The 17,744-nt window shown below is 43.2% G+C and overlaps 1 protein-coding gene across 14 annotated transcripts in view; it reads right to left on the minus strand.

The window, feature by feature from the left end:
• The window catches only part of LOC119970170 (nuclear factor 1 B-type-like), a 743,034-nt gene that overhangs the window by 66,322 nt on the left and 658,968 nt on the right, over positions 1-17,744 (minus strand). For 9 of the 14 annotated variants that reach the window (XM_038804340.1, XM_038804343.1, XM_038804351.1 and 6 more), the window contains 3 exons: positions 14,361-14,489; positions 13,368-13,555; positions 2,235-2,403 (listed from right to left, as the gene is read on the minus strand). In XM_038804340.1, the coding sequence (XP_038660268.1) occupies positions 2,235-2,403; positions 13,368-13,555; positions 14,361-14,489 (486 nt within the window). The remainder of the gene's footprint in view (positions 1-2,234; positions 2,404-13,367; positions 13,556-14,360; positions 14,490-17,744) is intronic. The other 5 variants (XM_038804352.1, XM_038804339.1, XM_038804350.1 and 2 more) reach the window with 2 other exon arrangements.

Here is a 17,744-nt window from a genome sequence, read left to right on the forward strand (position 1 = left end):
TTCTTTCGGGAAAACAGGCATTCTGAACAAAACCAACAGCTGTAATTTTTTTTTAAGGGCAGAGAGGTTTTGGGAGTTTTGCCATCCATTTTGTAATCAAGATGAAGAATGCATTCGTGCAACTTTTGAACACAGTGCTTTTCAAGTGGTAATGCTTCATTGCATGCTTTTTGAAAGTCTGCGCCATTTAAATATATATTAGAAGGGAGAGCAAGGTGCCAGCATGGGCCACTTCCTTTCTTTCATGCACATATTCTTTGTTTAGTTTCTGTTTTCTGAACTTCACCTAGCTTTCCAGTTTGAACTGGCCACGTCAATCCTTATATATTTCAGTAAACTTTCAAGGTGCGTTGATGTGGCCCCACGTAAAAGTGGTAGAAAATAAATGGGCCACATTGACAAGTAGAACCTGTGGGCTCTCGGTCTTTTAAAGAGTTTTTCAACAGGGCAGCGATGATTCGATTTCACCAATGCTGTGCATTGAGTGTGAATTTGTAACATTTACTCATTAACTACTCAAAATGGAAAAAGTTACATTTTCAAAGACAAGAGGTCTGGTTGCAGAGGTGGCTCGCTATTGGCTGCCGGCTGGATTGCCCGGTCCTGCCGAGGTCTGTGGCGCTTCCTACGGCTCAGCCATCCCGCTGCCAGGAAAACCGCTGTAAACGGTCGCCTCCGTCGGGATCGGACAATCCTGCTGACGAGAAGGGCCAGAAAATCTTGCCCAGAGTTCAACAGGGTGATAAAAATGAATGTTTTTTCAATGGATGAAATTAAACGGAAATTTGGGAGAAAATTTTCGAAGTTTAGCAAGCAGGAAATAAATCAAAAATCTGGACAATTTTATATTTTTGCACTAATTCGGTGCTTTCTTTTCTGATAGTCTTGTCTCCTTCCTTGAGCACAGTCTATAGCCAAGTACTTTTCCCAAGCAGCCAGTATTAATGAGTGAGATTTGACTATGAAGTGTTGGTGGACTACTCAACTACAGGGGTATCACCTTGTGCTCAGTGACAGCAGAATGTACTGAGTAACAATGAGGGGGAGCAGCCATGGGAAAGTTTAATTTCCCCAAAGAGGAAAACTCAGGACAACCTGATGCGTTCGTGTGGCCTTTCCCCCTCAATTGTGTGATCAACCAATTGAACTGGGTCTCTCCTGGTCAGCTATCACTGGAGGGGCCATTGCGACTTTTAGACTATCTCCTTTAAGGAATTAAGTATAAGCTCCTGTCCTGTACTAAATTTATCTTTGTAACTGAATTTGAATCAGAAAACCTTTTAGAAATATACGTGTCACAAATCTCAACACACTCAATACTTCAGTCAAATTGCCTCATTAAATCTCACAACAAAAGTGCTCCACTTTAAAACATAAAAAAAACCATTCGGTCACGACACAGTGTACACTCACCTTTAATTCTTGGGCACAGGACAACTACCTGCAGTCTACATGTGACCAGACACGGGTTTGAACAGCTGAGAAGCTACAAAGGCACGGCAAATCAATTAGTGCACAAGTCGCAGCTGTCTAGAGGTTTCCTCAAAAGAAGACATTGTTCTCCTATTTCATTGCTGACAGTCTCCCACGAAACACATTAGCGAGCCTTTGTTAATTTCACCCAGGGAGAGAGATACAGAACACACTGTGGCAGTTTAACCACAGGACTTGGGAAAGAGATGGCCAATCCCAGCACGTTCCAGCACATCTGATTTTCATCATTAGCACAGTCTGAGAGTCGCTCTCTTGAAATTTGCTGTGATCAATCAAAGCTTATAACACTGTTTAAACTGTAGGCTGCAGCTGTCACAAAGCAAATTTGCTGCAATAATTTATTAATGCTGTAAAATCAAAAGTTCAAGTATAATTATAACTTGGTCCAATGCTGACTATTGTTTAGAAAGCACCAAAAAGTTAATGGTCAAATAAGCTGCCTTCTCTGAAATTCATCTCAATTCATGGGAATTAATCATAATGATCCAATTGGCTCTCTTAAATGCTTGCCTCTTTATAATGTTTGCATAGTTTAGGTTCTGTTTTAATAATGCAAATGAGAGATGAACACACCAGTTTAAAGAAAACTGTACAACAAAATGTGTTTAATCTGAGAAAAATAGTTTTGTAGATATTATTCGGTTTACCTCAGGAGTGTGAATTCTATTCTTGCATCAGGGTTTGAGGAGGGATTCATATAATCGCAGGGATAACACCTCATCTATATTAATGGTACTTACTGGATGATGGAGATGATGTTGCCTCACCTTCGGTTGATGTAGTGATGGGTTTAGTGTCTGAAGACATGGCCAGGGTCACCGGTCTGGACATGCCATGATGAGGTGAGGGAGCCAGTACTGAAGTAAAATGACCAGGCACTTTGCCCACGACTTGGCCACTACTATTAGGCTGTGAAAAAGAACACAGAAATACAGGATCAGTATATGGTGGCATTTCTTTTCCATAGCAGGTATGAAGTCAAAAAATTGCAAGTATAATTTTTCAGAGCGAGCAAATGTTAGTTTTGCTGTTTGCAGTTCATACAATTACTAAGACCATGGTTTACAGCTGAAACGATCTTCTCCTTACGACAACCAAAGCTTTCTAAAAAATAAGCCCAGCTCTTTGAGGGTCTTCAATATCACCACGAAATTCTCACTTTCTTTAATAGTTGTCAACTTTCTGCCTCATACAATTATATTAGAGGCATGATTTAACGGAAAAAAGTCCTGTTTTGGGCACGAATAGCGGGTTGCTTCTTGGAGATTGCAGTGCCAAGAATGACCCCACTATCAAACAGGATTTTGTCTTTTTGTAAGGCCTCTGTAGGGAATGCCCCACCGTGGCTGTGCTTACCTCACTTCTTGCGCTCGTCGGTGCAGCAAGAGATCGGGCGCCATTTTAAAATGCTGCCTGATCTCTCGACACCCCAACGCGGGCTCGGGAACCCCCCCCCCCCCCCCCAACTTACTGATCAGGGAGTCGTCGAGCCCTCCCTCACCCCACCTCATAACAACAGGGCACCCCTGGGCCCGATGCCCGTCTCGACACCCTGGCAGTGCCAAGCTGCCCAGGTGGCATCAGGGGTTCCAGGCTACCACCATGTTCAAAGCCTGGCCGCCCAAGGCCTTTGATTGCCTGGGAGACCCCACCAATACCATTACACCTGGGTCTATGTTTGTGGACACCAGTGCTAAACGGCAAGCTATCCCCAGGTGCAGTGGTTCAATCGCGGACCATGGGATACTCTGGCACAGACATATTTAAGTGAAGCTAACTGTTCATTTAAATATTAAAATATGGACCCCGCACAGTGAGGGCAAGATCAAGATTGCGACGTCTCGCGAGATCTCATTAGATCTCGCAAGGCGGCTTGAGCGTCATATAACAGCCAAGTTGCGTCACTGAGATCGGGCGCAACCAAGACAATATTGCCACAACTTATATGGCTCTCAAGCCTTAAAGGAAATAATTTCCAAATAGCACTGTACTCCAACTTAAGGGCTACGCCATCCATCATATATCCTCAGAGTATGCACACTGGATGTTAGGAAATGTTGCATCTTCAAAACCTCAGACCTGTATTACCAAGGCGAACAAGGTCAACAGGTACATGGAACATGAACATAGAAAAGAATAGAATTACTACAGTGCAGAAGGAGGCCATTTGGCCCATCGCGTTTACACCGGCTCTTGAAAAGAGCAACTGCCACCTCCACCCTAACCCCGTAACCCACCTAACCTTTTGGACACAGAGGGGCAATCCACCTAACCTGCACATCTTTGGACTGTGGGAGGAAACTGCAGCACCTGGATGAAACGGACACAGACACGGGGAGAAAGTTCAAACTCCGCACAGTCACCTAAGGCTGGTATTGAACTCGGGCCTCTGAAACTGTGAGGCAGCAGTGCTAACCATTGTGCCACCATGCCGCACCTGCAAGTTTCTTTCCACGCCACATACCATTCTGATTTGGCAATACATCGCTATGCTTTCACTGTCGCTGGGACAAAATACTGGCACTCACTGTCTAACAGCACTGAAGGCGTATCTGCACCACATGGGTTGCAGCCGTTGTTACCTTTTGAAGGACAATCGGGGATGGCCAATAAATGTGGGTCAGTGCTGCCCCTATGCCATCAACAAACAAGAACTAACTTGAATCATGTTACATGTGAAATTAAGCAAATATTCTTAAAGTGTGAAATTCTAATAGCATAAGTCGCTTGTGTTAAAAGAATGCCTATCACGAAAATAGGGTCAAGATTGAGTTCAGAACAAAGCATTCAACAAGGAAACAGGGACACACTTTCATGCAAAGACAACTGATTTGACATGAATAAACCTTTATGCTTAATAACACTGACAATTCAGCTGAAAACGTCAGTGTTTGTTTACATAAATACTGTCAAGTTTAATCACATCCCTTCATCATTATGTAACTTGAGGTAAACCCAGTCCCAAAATGATTAGCTGGATGTTTAATGAAGGAGGTGAGAAGAAGGAAATATAAAGTAATTGAGAAAGAGAGAGAGAGAGACGAAGGCCGAAACCTTCCATCCTCGTTCGTGGCCAGGATTTTTCAGTGCCACTGCAAGTGAATGGAGTTTTGTCTGGAACACCAAATTTTCCACTCTCTCTCGCAACGGCTCCAGTCATGGACGAGATTTGAGAATCCCTCCCTATGACTAAGAGAATGGAAAGAGATAGTTGAACGAAAGAAGGAAAGAAGATCAATGCAGCTGGAAAACTGAAGTTCTTGAAATTTTGCACATATGTCTATCACGTTCAAGGCCACTGGAAGCACGTTAAAACAGGTTAGTGACCGCTGCATGAGTAGTGCTGGAACAAGGTGCAGCTTGGCAACTTTATTTATTCAAATAGAGAAAAACCATCCACAACAAATCATGGAGTTAATACAGAATATATTAGCATATAAAATATGACTGTTGTCTTTTGATAGAAAAACTGGGAACAAGGAATGTGTTGACTTATGACAACGAATTGCCTTAATGAGTGTTTTCTGATGATGTTTAGATTTTGTTACCACTCGCTGAAAATCAGGGTTGAACATTAAAAATCGGGGTTAACTTCGATACTGAAACTATATTGCACGTGTCCTTTTTTCAAGTGAAATGATATTGCATTTGGAAGAGTTTGCAGAAAATTGGTTTTAAAGCCAAATGTGACATAAAAGAAATGTTTTGTTTTACACAGCGAGTACAGAATCCAGTGGTCGAAATGTTGGTGGAGGCAGATTCAAAAGGGATTTAAGATAAACACCCGGAAAGAAAGACATTGCAGGGCTATGGAAGGGGCAGAGGAGTGGGACTAGCTAACTGGTCTTGAAGAGAGCCAGACCAGGCAAGACAGAACACAAAGTCTGCTCTGTAACCAGTCTATGATTTAATGATCAAAAGTATTATACAAATCGAAACAGATGGGTCTGCAACACAAAATTCACCAGAATAAAGAAGATGAGAGGAAATCGGAGGTGCAAAGTGTTTGGACAAATCAAATGATCAAAATTATCAGCAACATTGTGGTCAGAAGAACAATAGGAGAAACTAAAAGAAATATTATTTATGTAAAAGTAGTTGGGGCATAGTGTATTCAACTGGAAATAGTATCAAACAGAATTCAGAAAACTTGAAGAGAATCGGATAGGCATTTGTAAAATATAAAAAGTTTAAAGAGGGAAATGGGACTCAGTGGAAAGCATTCTCAGCGAGACCACACAGTCAGAATATGCCTCAAATTCTATGTTTTTCCATACCAAACAAAATAAAAATACTGCTTCAATCCGTTGCTCAAGCTATCGTTGTTGGCGACGATATGGTCATGATAAATATTGATGAGATAAAACAATTCAATAAGACACAAAGTGGCAGTGTGTTTCAGCAGCTCGTGCACAAGAGCTTTACTCAGAATTGAGTTATGACTGTCTTTAACCCTTGGGACTCAGGGTGGGGTTACGGATTTTTTGCAATATCTTTCCAAATGTGATCACTTCCAAATTTTTCTCTAGATTTGATCGGTAATGCGGTTTCGAATGTGACTTAACTTGCAGTAAACGTTCTTAATAGTAACTACAGTTATTTTTTCCACTTCACTCCATTACCATATTCCTCAGCTGCAGAATTATCACAAGCTGCCATAAAACAAAATCCATTTATCAATAAAACTGGATGATCAACGTCTTCATTTATATCACTTGCAATACAAGAGTTACTAAAATGAAACTTAGCCTGTGACCTCCATCTGTTTTCCTTCTTTCTCTTCAAAAATGTAATCCTACCCAGACTGATGCGGTTGAAACAATGACTGAATTTTATAAGGTTCCCCTTTGTGCACAGTGACTTAATTTAGAGTTAATTTATGAAATATTTTAATAAAGCTTTATAGGAAATAAATAAAGGCTAGATTAGCAGTGGATTCAATGGCAGTTTGCCATTTAACAATTGGATATATTCAACTCATCCTTCATAATTTCCTCCTGTCGTTTGGTCTAATTACATGTTATAAACGAATATGGGATAGATTTAACAAACTATTTAACCCTTACATGGCTGCTCGTAATGGCTACTGCGCAAAGATAGGCCAAACCCTTTCTCCAGTTCCTGTTGAAATGTAATTTGAGTCAGAACTGAAACTCAAGTTTTAAAGAAGAATTATTCAGCCAGAACATAGTACTTATAACAAAGAGCCTAGCGATGTGTAATTTGTAAAATAACATTGTCATAACTTACAACATACAAAAGCAGATTTTTTTCCACTCAGAGTACATGAAACTTCAAGGGCAGGAAAAAGCTATTAGGCTGCACAAGCCAATTCCTTTTCATAGATCAACATTACCTCAACAGTTTCTCATCATATCCCCCTTGACAGTATCTACATTACCTATTTCAAAAGTCTTCAATGGTGTTTTGTTTCATAAGTTTATTATCCTTTACACGAAAAACATTCTGGCTTTCTCCTTATTCCCAACATTCCCATCATTATCCTGTATCCCCTGATTTTTAATTTTTTCACTACAATGAAAGTAGTAAGAATCTCTTTATGTCCCATCCTGCAAGGTAGGTCAAGCATCATAACTGCTGGAAAATAGTCTTGTCTAATGATAATAATAATCTTTATTATTGTCACAAGTAGGCTTACATTAACACTGCAATGACGTTACTGTGAAAATCTCCTCATCACCACACTCCGGCGCCTGTTCGGGTACACAGAGGGAGAATTCAGAATGTCCAATTCACCTAGAAGTATGTCTTTCAGGACTTGTGGGAGGAAATCGGAGCACCAGGGAGGAAATCCACACAGACATGGGGAAAACAGTGACCCAAGCAGGAATCGAACCTGGGACCCTGGCGCTATAAGGCAACAGTGCTAACCACTGGTTAGCGCAGGTGAAGGAGACACAGCCTGAGTGAGTGAGACACATCCAGAGTGGGAATTGGAACTTGGTAATTTGGTGCAGTGAGGTAATTCGGTGCAGAGTGGGATATGGTGCTTTTTACCTACCATTTTGCTTTTTTTCTTCTGGCTTGGAACTGTTAATCGGCAGGGAGAGAACCAGAGAGCATCCTGGGAAGGTAAGTGATTTTTTAAATTACCTTTTCAAATTGTGTGGGGTGGGAAACTAAGTGACATCACAGTAAAGCTGTGACCTGATTGGGAATCTGTTAAATTTGAAAAAAAAATAATATTGCAAAAGAAATCTAATTGATTAACTAGAGAGTGGAGTAACTAAACCAAGGGCTGAGATCGGTATTTAGCATTTAATTTTACAGTAAAAATTACCTAATGTCAGGGACATATAGTTGATTGTAATTCAATTTAACAATAATTCAAGTGTTTATTTTAAATTAATTAATTAGTGCTTAAATGTCACTCAACGGGGTGCAGTGCTCCAACTGTGAGATGTTGCAGATCTGCGACGGTTCCAGCATTTCGGTCGACTACAACTGCAGCAAGTGTACCCAATGGCAGCTCCTTACACTCAATTGGAGCAGCAATTGGATGCACTTAGGAGCATGCAGGTGGCAGAAAGCATCATAGATAGGAGTTAGAGAGATGTGGTGACACCCAAGGTGCAGGCAGAGAGATGGGTGACCAGCAGAAGGGGCAGGCAACCAGTGCAGGAATCCCCTGTTATTTTCCCCCTCTCAAACAGGTACAACCGCTTTGGATACTCTCGGGGGGGAGTAGCCTATCAGGGGAAAACAGCTGCAGCCTGAGCAGTGGCACCATGGCTGGCTCTGATGTTCAGCAGGAAGGGTCAAAGCGCAGAAGAGCAATAGTCATAGGGGACTCTATAGTCAAGGCACAGATAGGCGCTTCTGTGGACGTGAAAGAGACTCCAGGATGGTATGTTGACTCCCTGGTTCCAGGATGTCTCAGAACGGGTAGCGGGCATCCTGAAGGGGGAGGGCAAACAGGCAGTGGTTGTTGTACATATTGGTACTAACGACATAGGCAGGAAGGGGGCATGAGGTCCTGCAGCAGGAGTTCAGGGAGCGAGGCAGAAAGTTAAAAGATAGGACCTCTCGGGTTGTAATCTCGGGATTACTCCCAGTGCCACGTGCCAGTGAGTCTAGAAATAGGAAGATAGAGCAGCTAAACACGTGGCTAAACAGCTGGTGTAGGAGGGAGGGTTTCTGTTATCTGGACCACTGGGAGCTCTTCCGGGGCAGGTGTGATCTGTATAAGAAGGACGGTTTGCATCTAAACTGAAGAGGCATAAATATTCCGGCCGCGAGGTTTGCTAGTGTCACACCGGAGGGTTTAAACTAGTACGGCAGGGGGGTGGGTACCCGGAGCAATAGGTCAGAAGGTGAAAAAATTGAGGGAGAACTCGGGAAGAGGGCCAGCATGGCTCTGAGGAAGAACAGACAGGGAGATGTTGCTGAACACTATGGGTCTGGTGGCCTGAAGTGCATACGTTTTAATGCAAGTAGTATTACGGGTCAGGCAGGTGAACTTAGAGCTTGGATTAGTACTTGGAACTATGATGCTGTTGCCGTTACAGAGACCTGGTTGAGGGAAGGACAGAATTGACAGCTAAACGTTCCAGGATTGGGATGTTTCAGGCGGATAGAGGGGGATGTAAAAGGGGTAGAGGAGTTGCGCTACTGGTTAGGGAGAATATCACAGCTGTACTGCGGGAGGACACCTCAGAGGGCAGCGAGGCTATATGGGTGGAGATCAGGAATACGAAGAGTGAGTCACAATGTTGGGGGTTTACTGCAGGTCATAATAACCACGGGAGATAGAGGAGCAGATAGGTAGACAGATTTTAGAAAGGAGTAAAAGCAACAGGGGATTGGAGACTTTAACTTCCCCAATATTGACTGGGCCTCACTTAATGATAGGGGCTTGGATGGGTCAGAGTTAGTAAGGACATCCAGGCGAGCTTCTTAAAACAATATGTAGATAGTCCAACTAGGGACGGGGCTGTACTGGACCTGGAATGAGCCCGGCCAGGTGGTAGAAGTTTCAGTTGGGGAGCATTTCGGGAACAGTGACCACAATTCAGTAAGTTTTAAAGTGCTACTGACAAGGATAAGAGTGGTTCTCGGGTGAATGTGCTAAATTGGGGGAAGGCTAATTATAACAATATTAGGTGGGAACTGAAGAACCTAGATTGGGGCGGATGTTTGAGGGTAAATCAACTTCAGACATGTTGGAGGCTTTCAAATGTCAGTTGAAAGAAATTCAGGACCGGCATATTCCTGTGAGGAAGAAGGATAAATACGGCAAATTTCGGGAACCTTAGATAACGAGAGAAATTGTAGGCCTCGTCAAAAAATAAAAAGGAGACATCTGTCAGGGAAAGAAGGCTGGGAACAGACAAAGCCTGTGTGGAATATAAGGAAAGTAAGAAGGAACTTAAGCAAGGAGTCAGGAGGGCTAAAAGGGGTCACGAAAAGTAACAGGCAAATAGGATTAAGGAAAATCCCAAGGCTTTTTACACGTACATAAAAAGCAAGAGGGTAGCCAGGGAAAGGGTTGGCCCACTGAAGGACAGGCGAGGGAATCTATGTGTGGAGCCAGAGGAAATGGGCAAGTACTAAATGAATACTTTGCATCAGTATTCACCAAAGAGAACGAATTGATGGATGAGAGTCTAGAGAAGTGTGTGTAGAAACCCTGGGTCACATTGAGATCCAAAAAGAAGTGTTGGGTGTCTTGAAAAATATTAATGTAGATAAGTCCCCAGGGCCTGATGGGATCAACCCAGAATACTGAAGCAGGCTAGAGAGGAAATTGCTGAGGACATGACAGAAACCTTTGGATCTTCACTGTCTTCAGGTGATGTCCCGGAGGACTGGAGAATAGCCAATTTTGTTTCTTTGTTTAAGAAGGCTAGCAAGGATAATCCAAGGAACTACAGGCCAATGAGCCTTAGGTCAGTGGTTGGGAAATTACTGGAGAGAATTCTTCAAGACAGGATCTACTCCCATTTGGAAGCAAATGGACGTTTTAGCGAGAGGCAGCAATGTTTTGTGAAGGGGCGGTCATGTCTCACTGACATGATAGAGTTTTTCGAGGTGGTCACAAAGATGATTAATGCAGGTAGGGCAGTAGATGTTGTCTACATGGACTTCAGTAAAGCCTTTGACAAGGTCCCTCATGACAGACTGGTTCAAAAGATGAAGTCACATGGGATTAGGGGTCAGCTGGCAAGATGAATACAGAACTGGCTAGGACATAGAAGGCACAGAGTAGCAATGGAAGGGTGCTTTTCTGATTGGAGAGCTGTGACTAGTTGTGTTCCGCAGGGATCAGTGCTGGGACCTTTGCTGTTCGTAGTATAAATGATTTGGAGGAAAATGTAACTGGTCTGATTAGTAAGTTTGCAGACGACTCCAAGGTTGGTAGAATTGCGGATAGCGATGAGGACTGTCAGAGGACACAGCAGGATTTAGATCATTTGGAGACTTGGGCGGAGAGATAGCAGATAGAGTTTAATCCAGACAAATGTGAGATAATGCATTTTGGAAGGTCTAATGCAGGTAGGGAATATACAGTGAATGGTAGAACTCTTAAGAGTATCAACAGTCAGAGAGGTCTAGGTGTACAGGTCCACAGGTCACCGAAAGGGGCAACACAGGTGGAGACGGTCGTCAAGAAGACATACTGCATGCTTGCCTTCATTGGCCAGGGCACGGAGTATAAAAATCGGCAAGTCATGTTGTAGCCATATAGAACCTTAGTTAGGCCACACTTGGATTATAGTGTTCAATTCTGGTCGCCACACTACCAGAAGGATGTGGAGAGAGTGTGCAGAAGAGATTTACCAGGATGTTGCCTAGTATGGAGGGCATTAGCTACGAGGAGAGGTTGAATAAACTCGGTTTGTTCTTAATGGAACGACAGAGGTTGAGGGGCGACCTAAAAGAGGTCTACAAAATTGTGAGGGGCATAGACAGAGTGGATAGTCAGAGGCTTTTTCCCAGGGTAGAGGGGTCAATTACTAGGGGGCATAGGTTTAAGGTGCGAGCGACAAGGTTTAGAGGAGATGTACGAGGCGAGTTTTTCTTACACAGAGGGTAGTGGGTGTCTGGAACTCGCTGCAGGAGGAGGTGGTGGAAGCAGGGACGATAGTGACGTTTAAGTGGCATCTTGACAAATACATGAATAGGATGGGAATAGAGGGATACGGATCCCGGAAGTGGAGAACATTTCAGTTCAGACAGGCAGTGTGGTCAGCACGGGCTTGAATGGCCGAAGGGCCTGTTCCTATGCTGTACCTTTCTTTGTTCTTTGTGCTACTAACATGAAATTCAACCATTATTTTTGAAGAAATCATTTTGGATTAGGTGGCAGAGAACAGGAGCTAAAACGTCTTGGTTCAAATGACCTGGATTCTGACCACCTCACTAAATAGAAAATAATAAGTGAAGAGATTTGCTGTTCAATTGCAAATGATGCCCAGTTATAAAATTCAGCAACAACAAGAACTTGCACTTACTCGAAGTCCCTTTCTCCGAAAGGCAGCTGCAATTGGCTTACATAGGCCAAAGGCAGATGTTGAGCAGGAATGCTTAACGGCTAAAGGACTGAAGGTTCCATCAAAGGCTTTGAAAGTGGCCTTTGAAGGAGAGGCAGAAAGGTGAATCAGACTTGGAAGAGGGTGCTGAACATCTTCCGAAGGATCATAGATCATAGAATTTACAGTGCAGAAGGAGGCCATTCGGCCCATCGAGTCTGCACCGGCTCCTGGAAAAAGCACCCTATCCAAGGTTAACACCTCCACCCTATCCCCATAACCCAGTAACCCCACCCAACACTAAGGGCAATTTATCATGTCCAAACCACCTAACTAATCTTAAATCCTATCTTAAATAATGGCTTAGAATGGTGGAGAGAACAGGCAACACGGAGGAGTAGAAATACAAATTGGGAGGAGCAAGGTGAGAGGAGAGGAACAATGATTAGGAATGGGAATGGGGAACAGAATGGGGGTGGGGGTTTGGAGGAGCAGTAATGAAGAATGGAATGGTGTGGAGGAAATGGGGAACAGCCGTAATCTTGAGTGGGAAGGTGGAGGCTGTTGGGTTAGAGCAGTAATTTAAATGTGGGGGTTGCAGTGTGTGGGCTGCAACAAATGACCGGCTAAAATTGATTTCAGAGAAGAAACCTATTCTGGCTAAATTTCCCTATGATAAAAAGCCTAGGATTTTTTTTAAACTAAAGGTGCAGTATAAATAAATGCAAGTTGTTGCTAATGTCATAAATACATACAGGCAATCACAAATTAATATCATTGTAACGGCAGACAAAATATCAGGGGCCAGACGATTAGACAACCAAAGGTGCTGTTGTAATCTTAATGTATATAAATGTTAGAGCTCACAAGTTTTGAGGATCTTTGCACTCCTTGCAGCAGCTGTCACACTTTTGGCAGTTGATTTCCATTGTTGATTTATTGAAACCATTTAAACTCATGGGCCAAAAGGTCTCGATTTATACGAAGCACGGGTCCATATCATTGCAGCTGATAATGACAGCAACATTTGTGCCAGCAGCCACCTGGGCTGACTGGTCAATCGTTTCTGAAAGCTACCTGTTAAGGCCCTCTCTTTGTGTACTCCCAACATCCACCCACCCCAGCCAGAAAAGCCCTTCAAATGAAAAGCAAATTGCATCTCCATATCAATGGCAAAAGCATGACAAATTGGAAGTGGATTTTTAGTGTGTCGTTTTCTGCTTTGCAGTCAATTTCTATTTCCAAGATTGAATGGATTGGAGAAATAAGCAAAATATCGTTCGTCAGCCTGTACTTTCAACACAATTATTTAAAAATGACAGTCTTCTATATATCTATTCAAATTTCTAAACATTCATAATTCAGCATTAAGTGACTAACCTGGCTTGTTTGTGGATTGGACGGGCCACAGCCAAGTTGTACAAAGTTCTTTGCCGACTCCTGCGGGGTAAGATGTGGTGGATATCTGATTGTTGGATGTGAGAAGTAGCTACTGGGAGCAGGTGGGAGGATGGAGGATGCTGAAAAATGTAGCGGTGACGGAGGAGGTGGGCTTCTCGTTGAGATGACTAGAAATTGAAAAGAATTAAACATCAGTAGATTTTCTATGCTTTGAAATTTCTGCACAATGCTGGGCTCAACACAATATTGGCAATGCTGATATTTTCAGTTTCTGTGACAGCTAATACTATCCGTGTTGAACATTGACTTAATAAAGGCACCCTTGCCCCCCCCTCCCCCCGAGTAAAGTTTTTGTTTAAAAACAAGAACATTGGACTCTTGTCCATTAGCTGCAATCATCAACACTGGATCTTCAAGTTAAAAACTAACACCCTCTTTATCGAAAATAGTAAATCATTGATATTTGATGTTCAGTCTATACGCGGAAAACAGTGTGCAAATCAATACAGTAGAGTACAGGTAGTGCCTAATGCTTCTATTTCTTTGTACTCTTATTCTTCCTCCCTTCAACAGAATTATTTTTGGCTGCGTTATTGAATTCATCAGAAGGCCCATTCCAGAGTGGTAGCAAATTGCTAGGTTTCTCCTCGGACATTTAGATATGGAGCACAACTCAGTTCACAAGTGGACATGAGACAACAAAGTTCTGAATACTGACCATTACGAACACTGAATGCGTTACTGAATTGCACCATTGTGTTCTGTATTCATCTGTATTCAGCACTTATTAAAACTAGTCAAATGGCATATCCTTGGTTGAAATGAAATCTCCCCAAGCTGATAAAGCTTAAATCTGTACTGATCAAAAACACTGTGCATCATCAACAGGTGCCTAAGAGAACGATGCAACTGTATTTTTCAATTTATTTGTACTTATTTAATGCAGAGTGTTAAAAGTATGAAATAAATTACCACTGTGTCCTGGGATGCCAGGGTGATGATGCGGTGGGAAAGTGCTCAGTCGCGGTGATGAACCTTGTGGCGATGTGGGGCCACTATACATTGGCTTCTCGTGCTTCTTCATTGTAGGAGATGCCATTTCTACCAAGTCACAGACAGAAATATGAAAAGAAGTAAATACTAATATTCAGGATTATTGGACCACCTGAGTCAGTAAACGTCAGGTGAAGTTCAGAAAAACTGTTCAGTTCAGTTATTCCGCCGTGATAAACTGAAGTGCAAACAAGGGAAGACTGTTGACAAAATTCCACTTGACAGCTCTGAAAAGGCAAATGTGTTCATTAAGCTTCGAAGTGGCCCTCTTGAAAGGCATCACACGTGCAGCTGATTGGCTCAGCAATAAATCACAACCCAAAATGTATCAATCAACGCATAGAACATAGAACATAGAACAGTACAGCACAGAACAGGCCCTTCGGCCCTCGATGTTGCGCCGAGCAATGATCACCCTACTCAAACCCACGTATCCACCCTATACCCGTAACCCAACAACCCCCCCTTAACCTTACTTATTTAGGACATTACAGGCAATTTAGCATGGCCAATCCACCTAACCCGCACATCTTTGGACTGTGGGAGGAAACCGGAGCACCCGGAGGAAACCCACGCACACACGGGGAGGACGTGCAGACTCCACACAGACAGTGACCCAGCTGGGAATCGAACCTGGGACCCTGGAGCTGTGAAGCATTTATGCTAACCACCATGCTACCGTACGCATGGTGACATGCAGATGACCAACGCAGATGACATGGGAACTGAAAATGCCAAAAGCGGAATCTTAAAAAGGAAAAATGCAGAATTTACCATTAGCAAACACTTTTTCTTAACCACAAGATGGGGAGAGATTGTTTATAGTAGTGCTGTCACTGGATGAGTTGCTCAGAGTTCCAGATTACTGCTTTGGAGACACGGATTCAATTCCCACCACACACCAGCAGGTTGATTTTAAATTCAATTAATAAATTCTGGAATATAAAGCTTATCTTAGTAATGGTGACCATAAGATCTGTCACTGACTAATGTAAAAAAAAAATCCACCTGGTTCATGGTGCCTTCTGGCGAAGAAAATCAGCCAACCTTAGTTGGTTTGGCTTGCAGGTGACTCCAGACCCACAGCAATGCGGTTGACTCTGAAATGCTCTCTGAAATGGTCGTGTATGTCATTCCCTTCAGGGGCAATTAGGGATGGGCAACAAACGCTGACCCAGCCAGCAACATCCACATCCCATGAAAGAATGAAGAAAAGAAAAGTTGCCTCAAACTCCTTCAGAGTCAATGAAGTGATTTTTTTGAAGTGGGGTCACTGTTGCAGTGTAAGAAGCAGTCCATCTATGCTCAGCAAAGTCCCACAAACAACAATGAGATAATTAAAATAGGTTATCGGATCATCATGCTAATTAAGGAATAGATATTGACCAGCACACCAGGAGAATTAATTTACTTTGCGCTTTTTTGAATAGTACCATGGGTTCTTTGCTGCACACCTTGGGAGCAGATAGGAACCTTGGTCTAACATCTCAGCTCAGAGACCACTGTCACACTCATTCAGTACTTCAGTGGAATGCCAGTCCAGATTATGTGCTTGTTTCTGGAATGAATCTTTGATCTCACAACTCAGAGGTACGTGTGTTATCAATGAGCAACAGCTTGTGCTAATTATCTGCGAATATTAATCCAGAAATAAAGTACTCAAGATACTAGTCATGCATGGTGCACTCCTGGAGAATTCATTTTCAGGTTGCGGAGAAAGTAGCTGATTTCATTGCATCATTTCAGTGAGGCACCGTGGCTGCCAGGAAATCCACAGGAGGCCTCACCCAGCATCTACCATTTGCACGCGCGATGCAGCCAGCAGATAGCACCCACTGTTTCTCTTCCCTGAATTGTTTATAAAGTTCATCTATTGATAGGATCATGTCTCAGAGGACTGCACGGTGGCTCAGTTAGCACTGCTGCCGCACAACGCCGAGGACCCTGGTTCGATCCTGGCCCTGGGTCACTGTCCATGTGGAGTTTGCATGCTCTCCCCATGTCTGCGTGGGTCTCACCCCCACAACCCAAAGATGTTCAGTGTAGGTGGATTGGCCACGCTAAAATTGCCCCTTAATTGGAAAAACTGGGGGGAAAAAAGGAATTGAAGGAAGGATCATGTCTCAGATGCTTCTTTTCAAGCCAGAAAAGTTCAAAGTGGACCTGGGTGTAGAGTTAAAATCTCAAAAATCTGAATGCTGCTGCAAACCCACCTCCAACCAAAATATATCTGGTTTTAACTGAGCTTGGAAGCAATCTGCTCCAAGGAAACTGGGTGGAATGTGCAGATCCACTTTTGATTATTATCAATTATCTACCAGGTCAGGAAACCTGGCAGTTCCTCAAGGAGAGGATTTGACGAATCCAGAAGGTGAGCAGCTTCATACTTCCCACTTGGTACCAGGTCATAGCCTGTGAAGGCACCATAATCAGGACCTCTTGCATCAGACCAGATTCCCACACCACCTTCAGGCCCTGATACCCACATCAAAGCCAGCAAACCGCTTTTTACCTGCCCCCACCACCTCCTAAGGTCTCTAACCTCTCTCCAACTCCCCCACCCCAGACCTCTGACATTCCATCCCCATTTACCCAGGACTTACCACTGGGATCAGACATCTACCTGACTGCCTCCTGCCCTGATAGACGCACCTTCCTGCCCCTCAAATTGATGCATCCTCCAATCAACTCCCCCTCTCAGTCAGTTCTGCTCTCCTCCTGAACAATCTGCCTCATTCCATGATCAACAACCTCAAAGTTTGAAGCTCCACACAAGTGCCTGTCACATGGTGGCATCTGCTATGTATATTGGACATTAACATGCAGGATACTGTGACTGACATCATATGGTAGCAGAATATTAATCAAATGAAGGATTCTCTTGTCCATAGAATAGGGGAGGATATGTGACACTTATTGCACACATATTCCATCAATTACTGGAACATTGAACATAGAACAGTACAGCACAGAACAGGCCCTTTGGCCCTCGATGTTGTGCCGAGCTTTGTCCGAAACCAAGATTAAGCTATCCCACGCCCTGTCATTCTGGTTTGCTCCATGTGCCTATCCAATAACCAGTGAAAGTTCCTAAAGTGTCCAACTCCACTATCACAGCAGGCAGTTCATTTCACACCCGAACCACTCTCTGAGTAAAGAACCTACCTCGGACATCCCTCCTATATCTCCCACCCCGAACCTTATAGTTATGTCCCCTTGTAACAACTACATCCACCCGAGGAAATAGTCTCTGAACGTCCACTCTATCTAATCCCCTCATCATCTTATAAACCTCTATTAAAT

Source organism: Scyliorhinus canicula, chromosome 8, assembly GCF_902713615.1.
Source record: "Scyliorhinus canicula chromosome 8, sScyCan1.1, whole genome shotgun sequence".
Taxonomy (NCBI): Eukaryota; Metazoa; Chordata; class Chondrichthyes; order Carcharhiniformes; family Scyliorhinidae; genus Scyliorhinus; species Scyliorhinus canicula.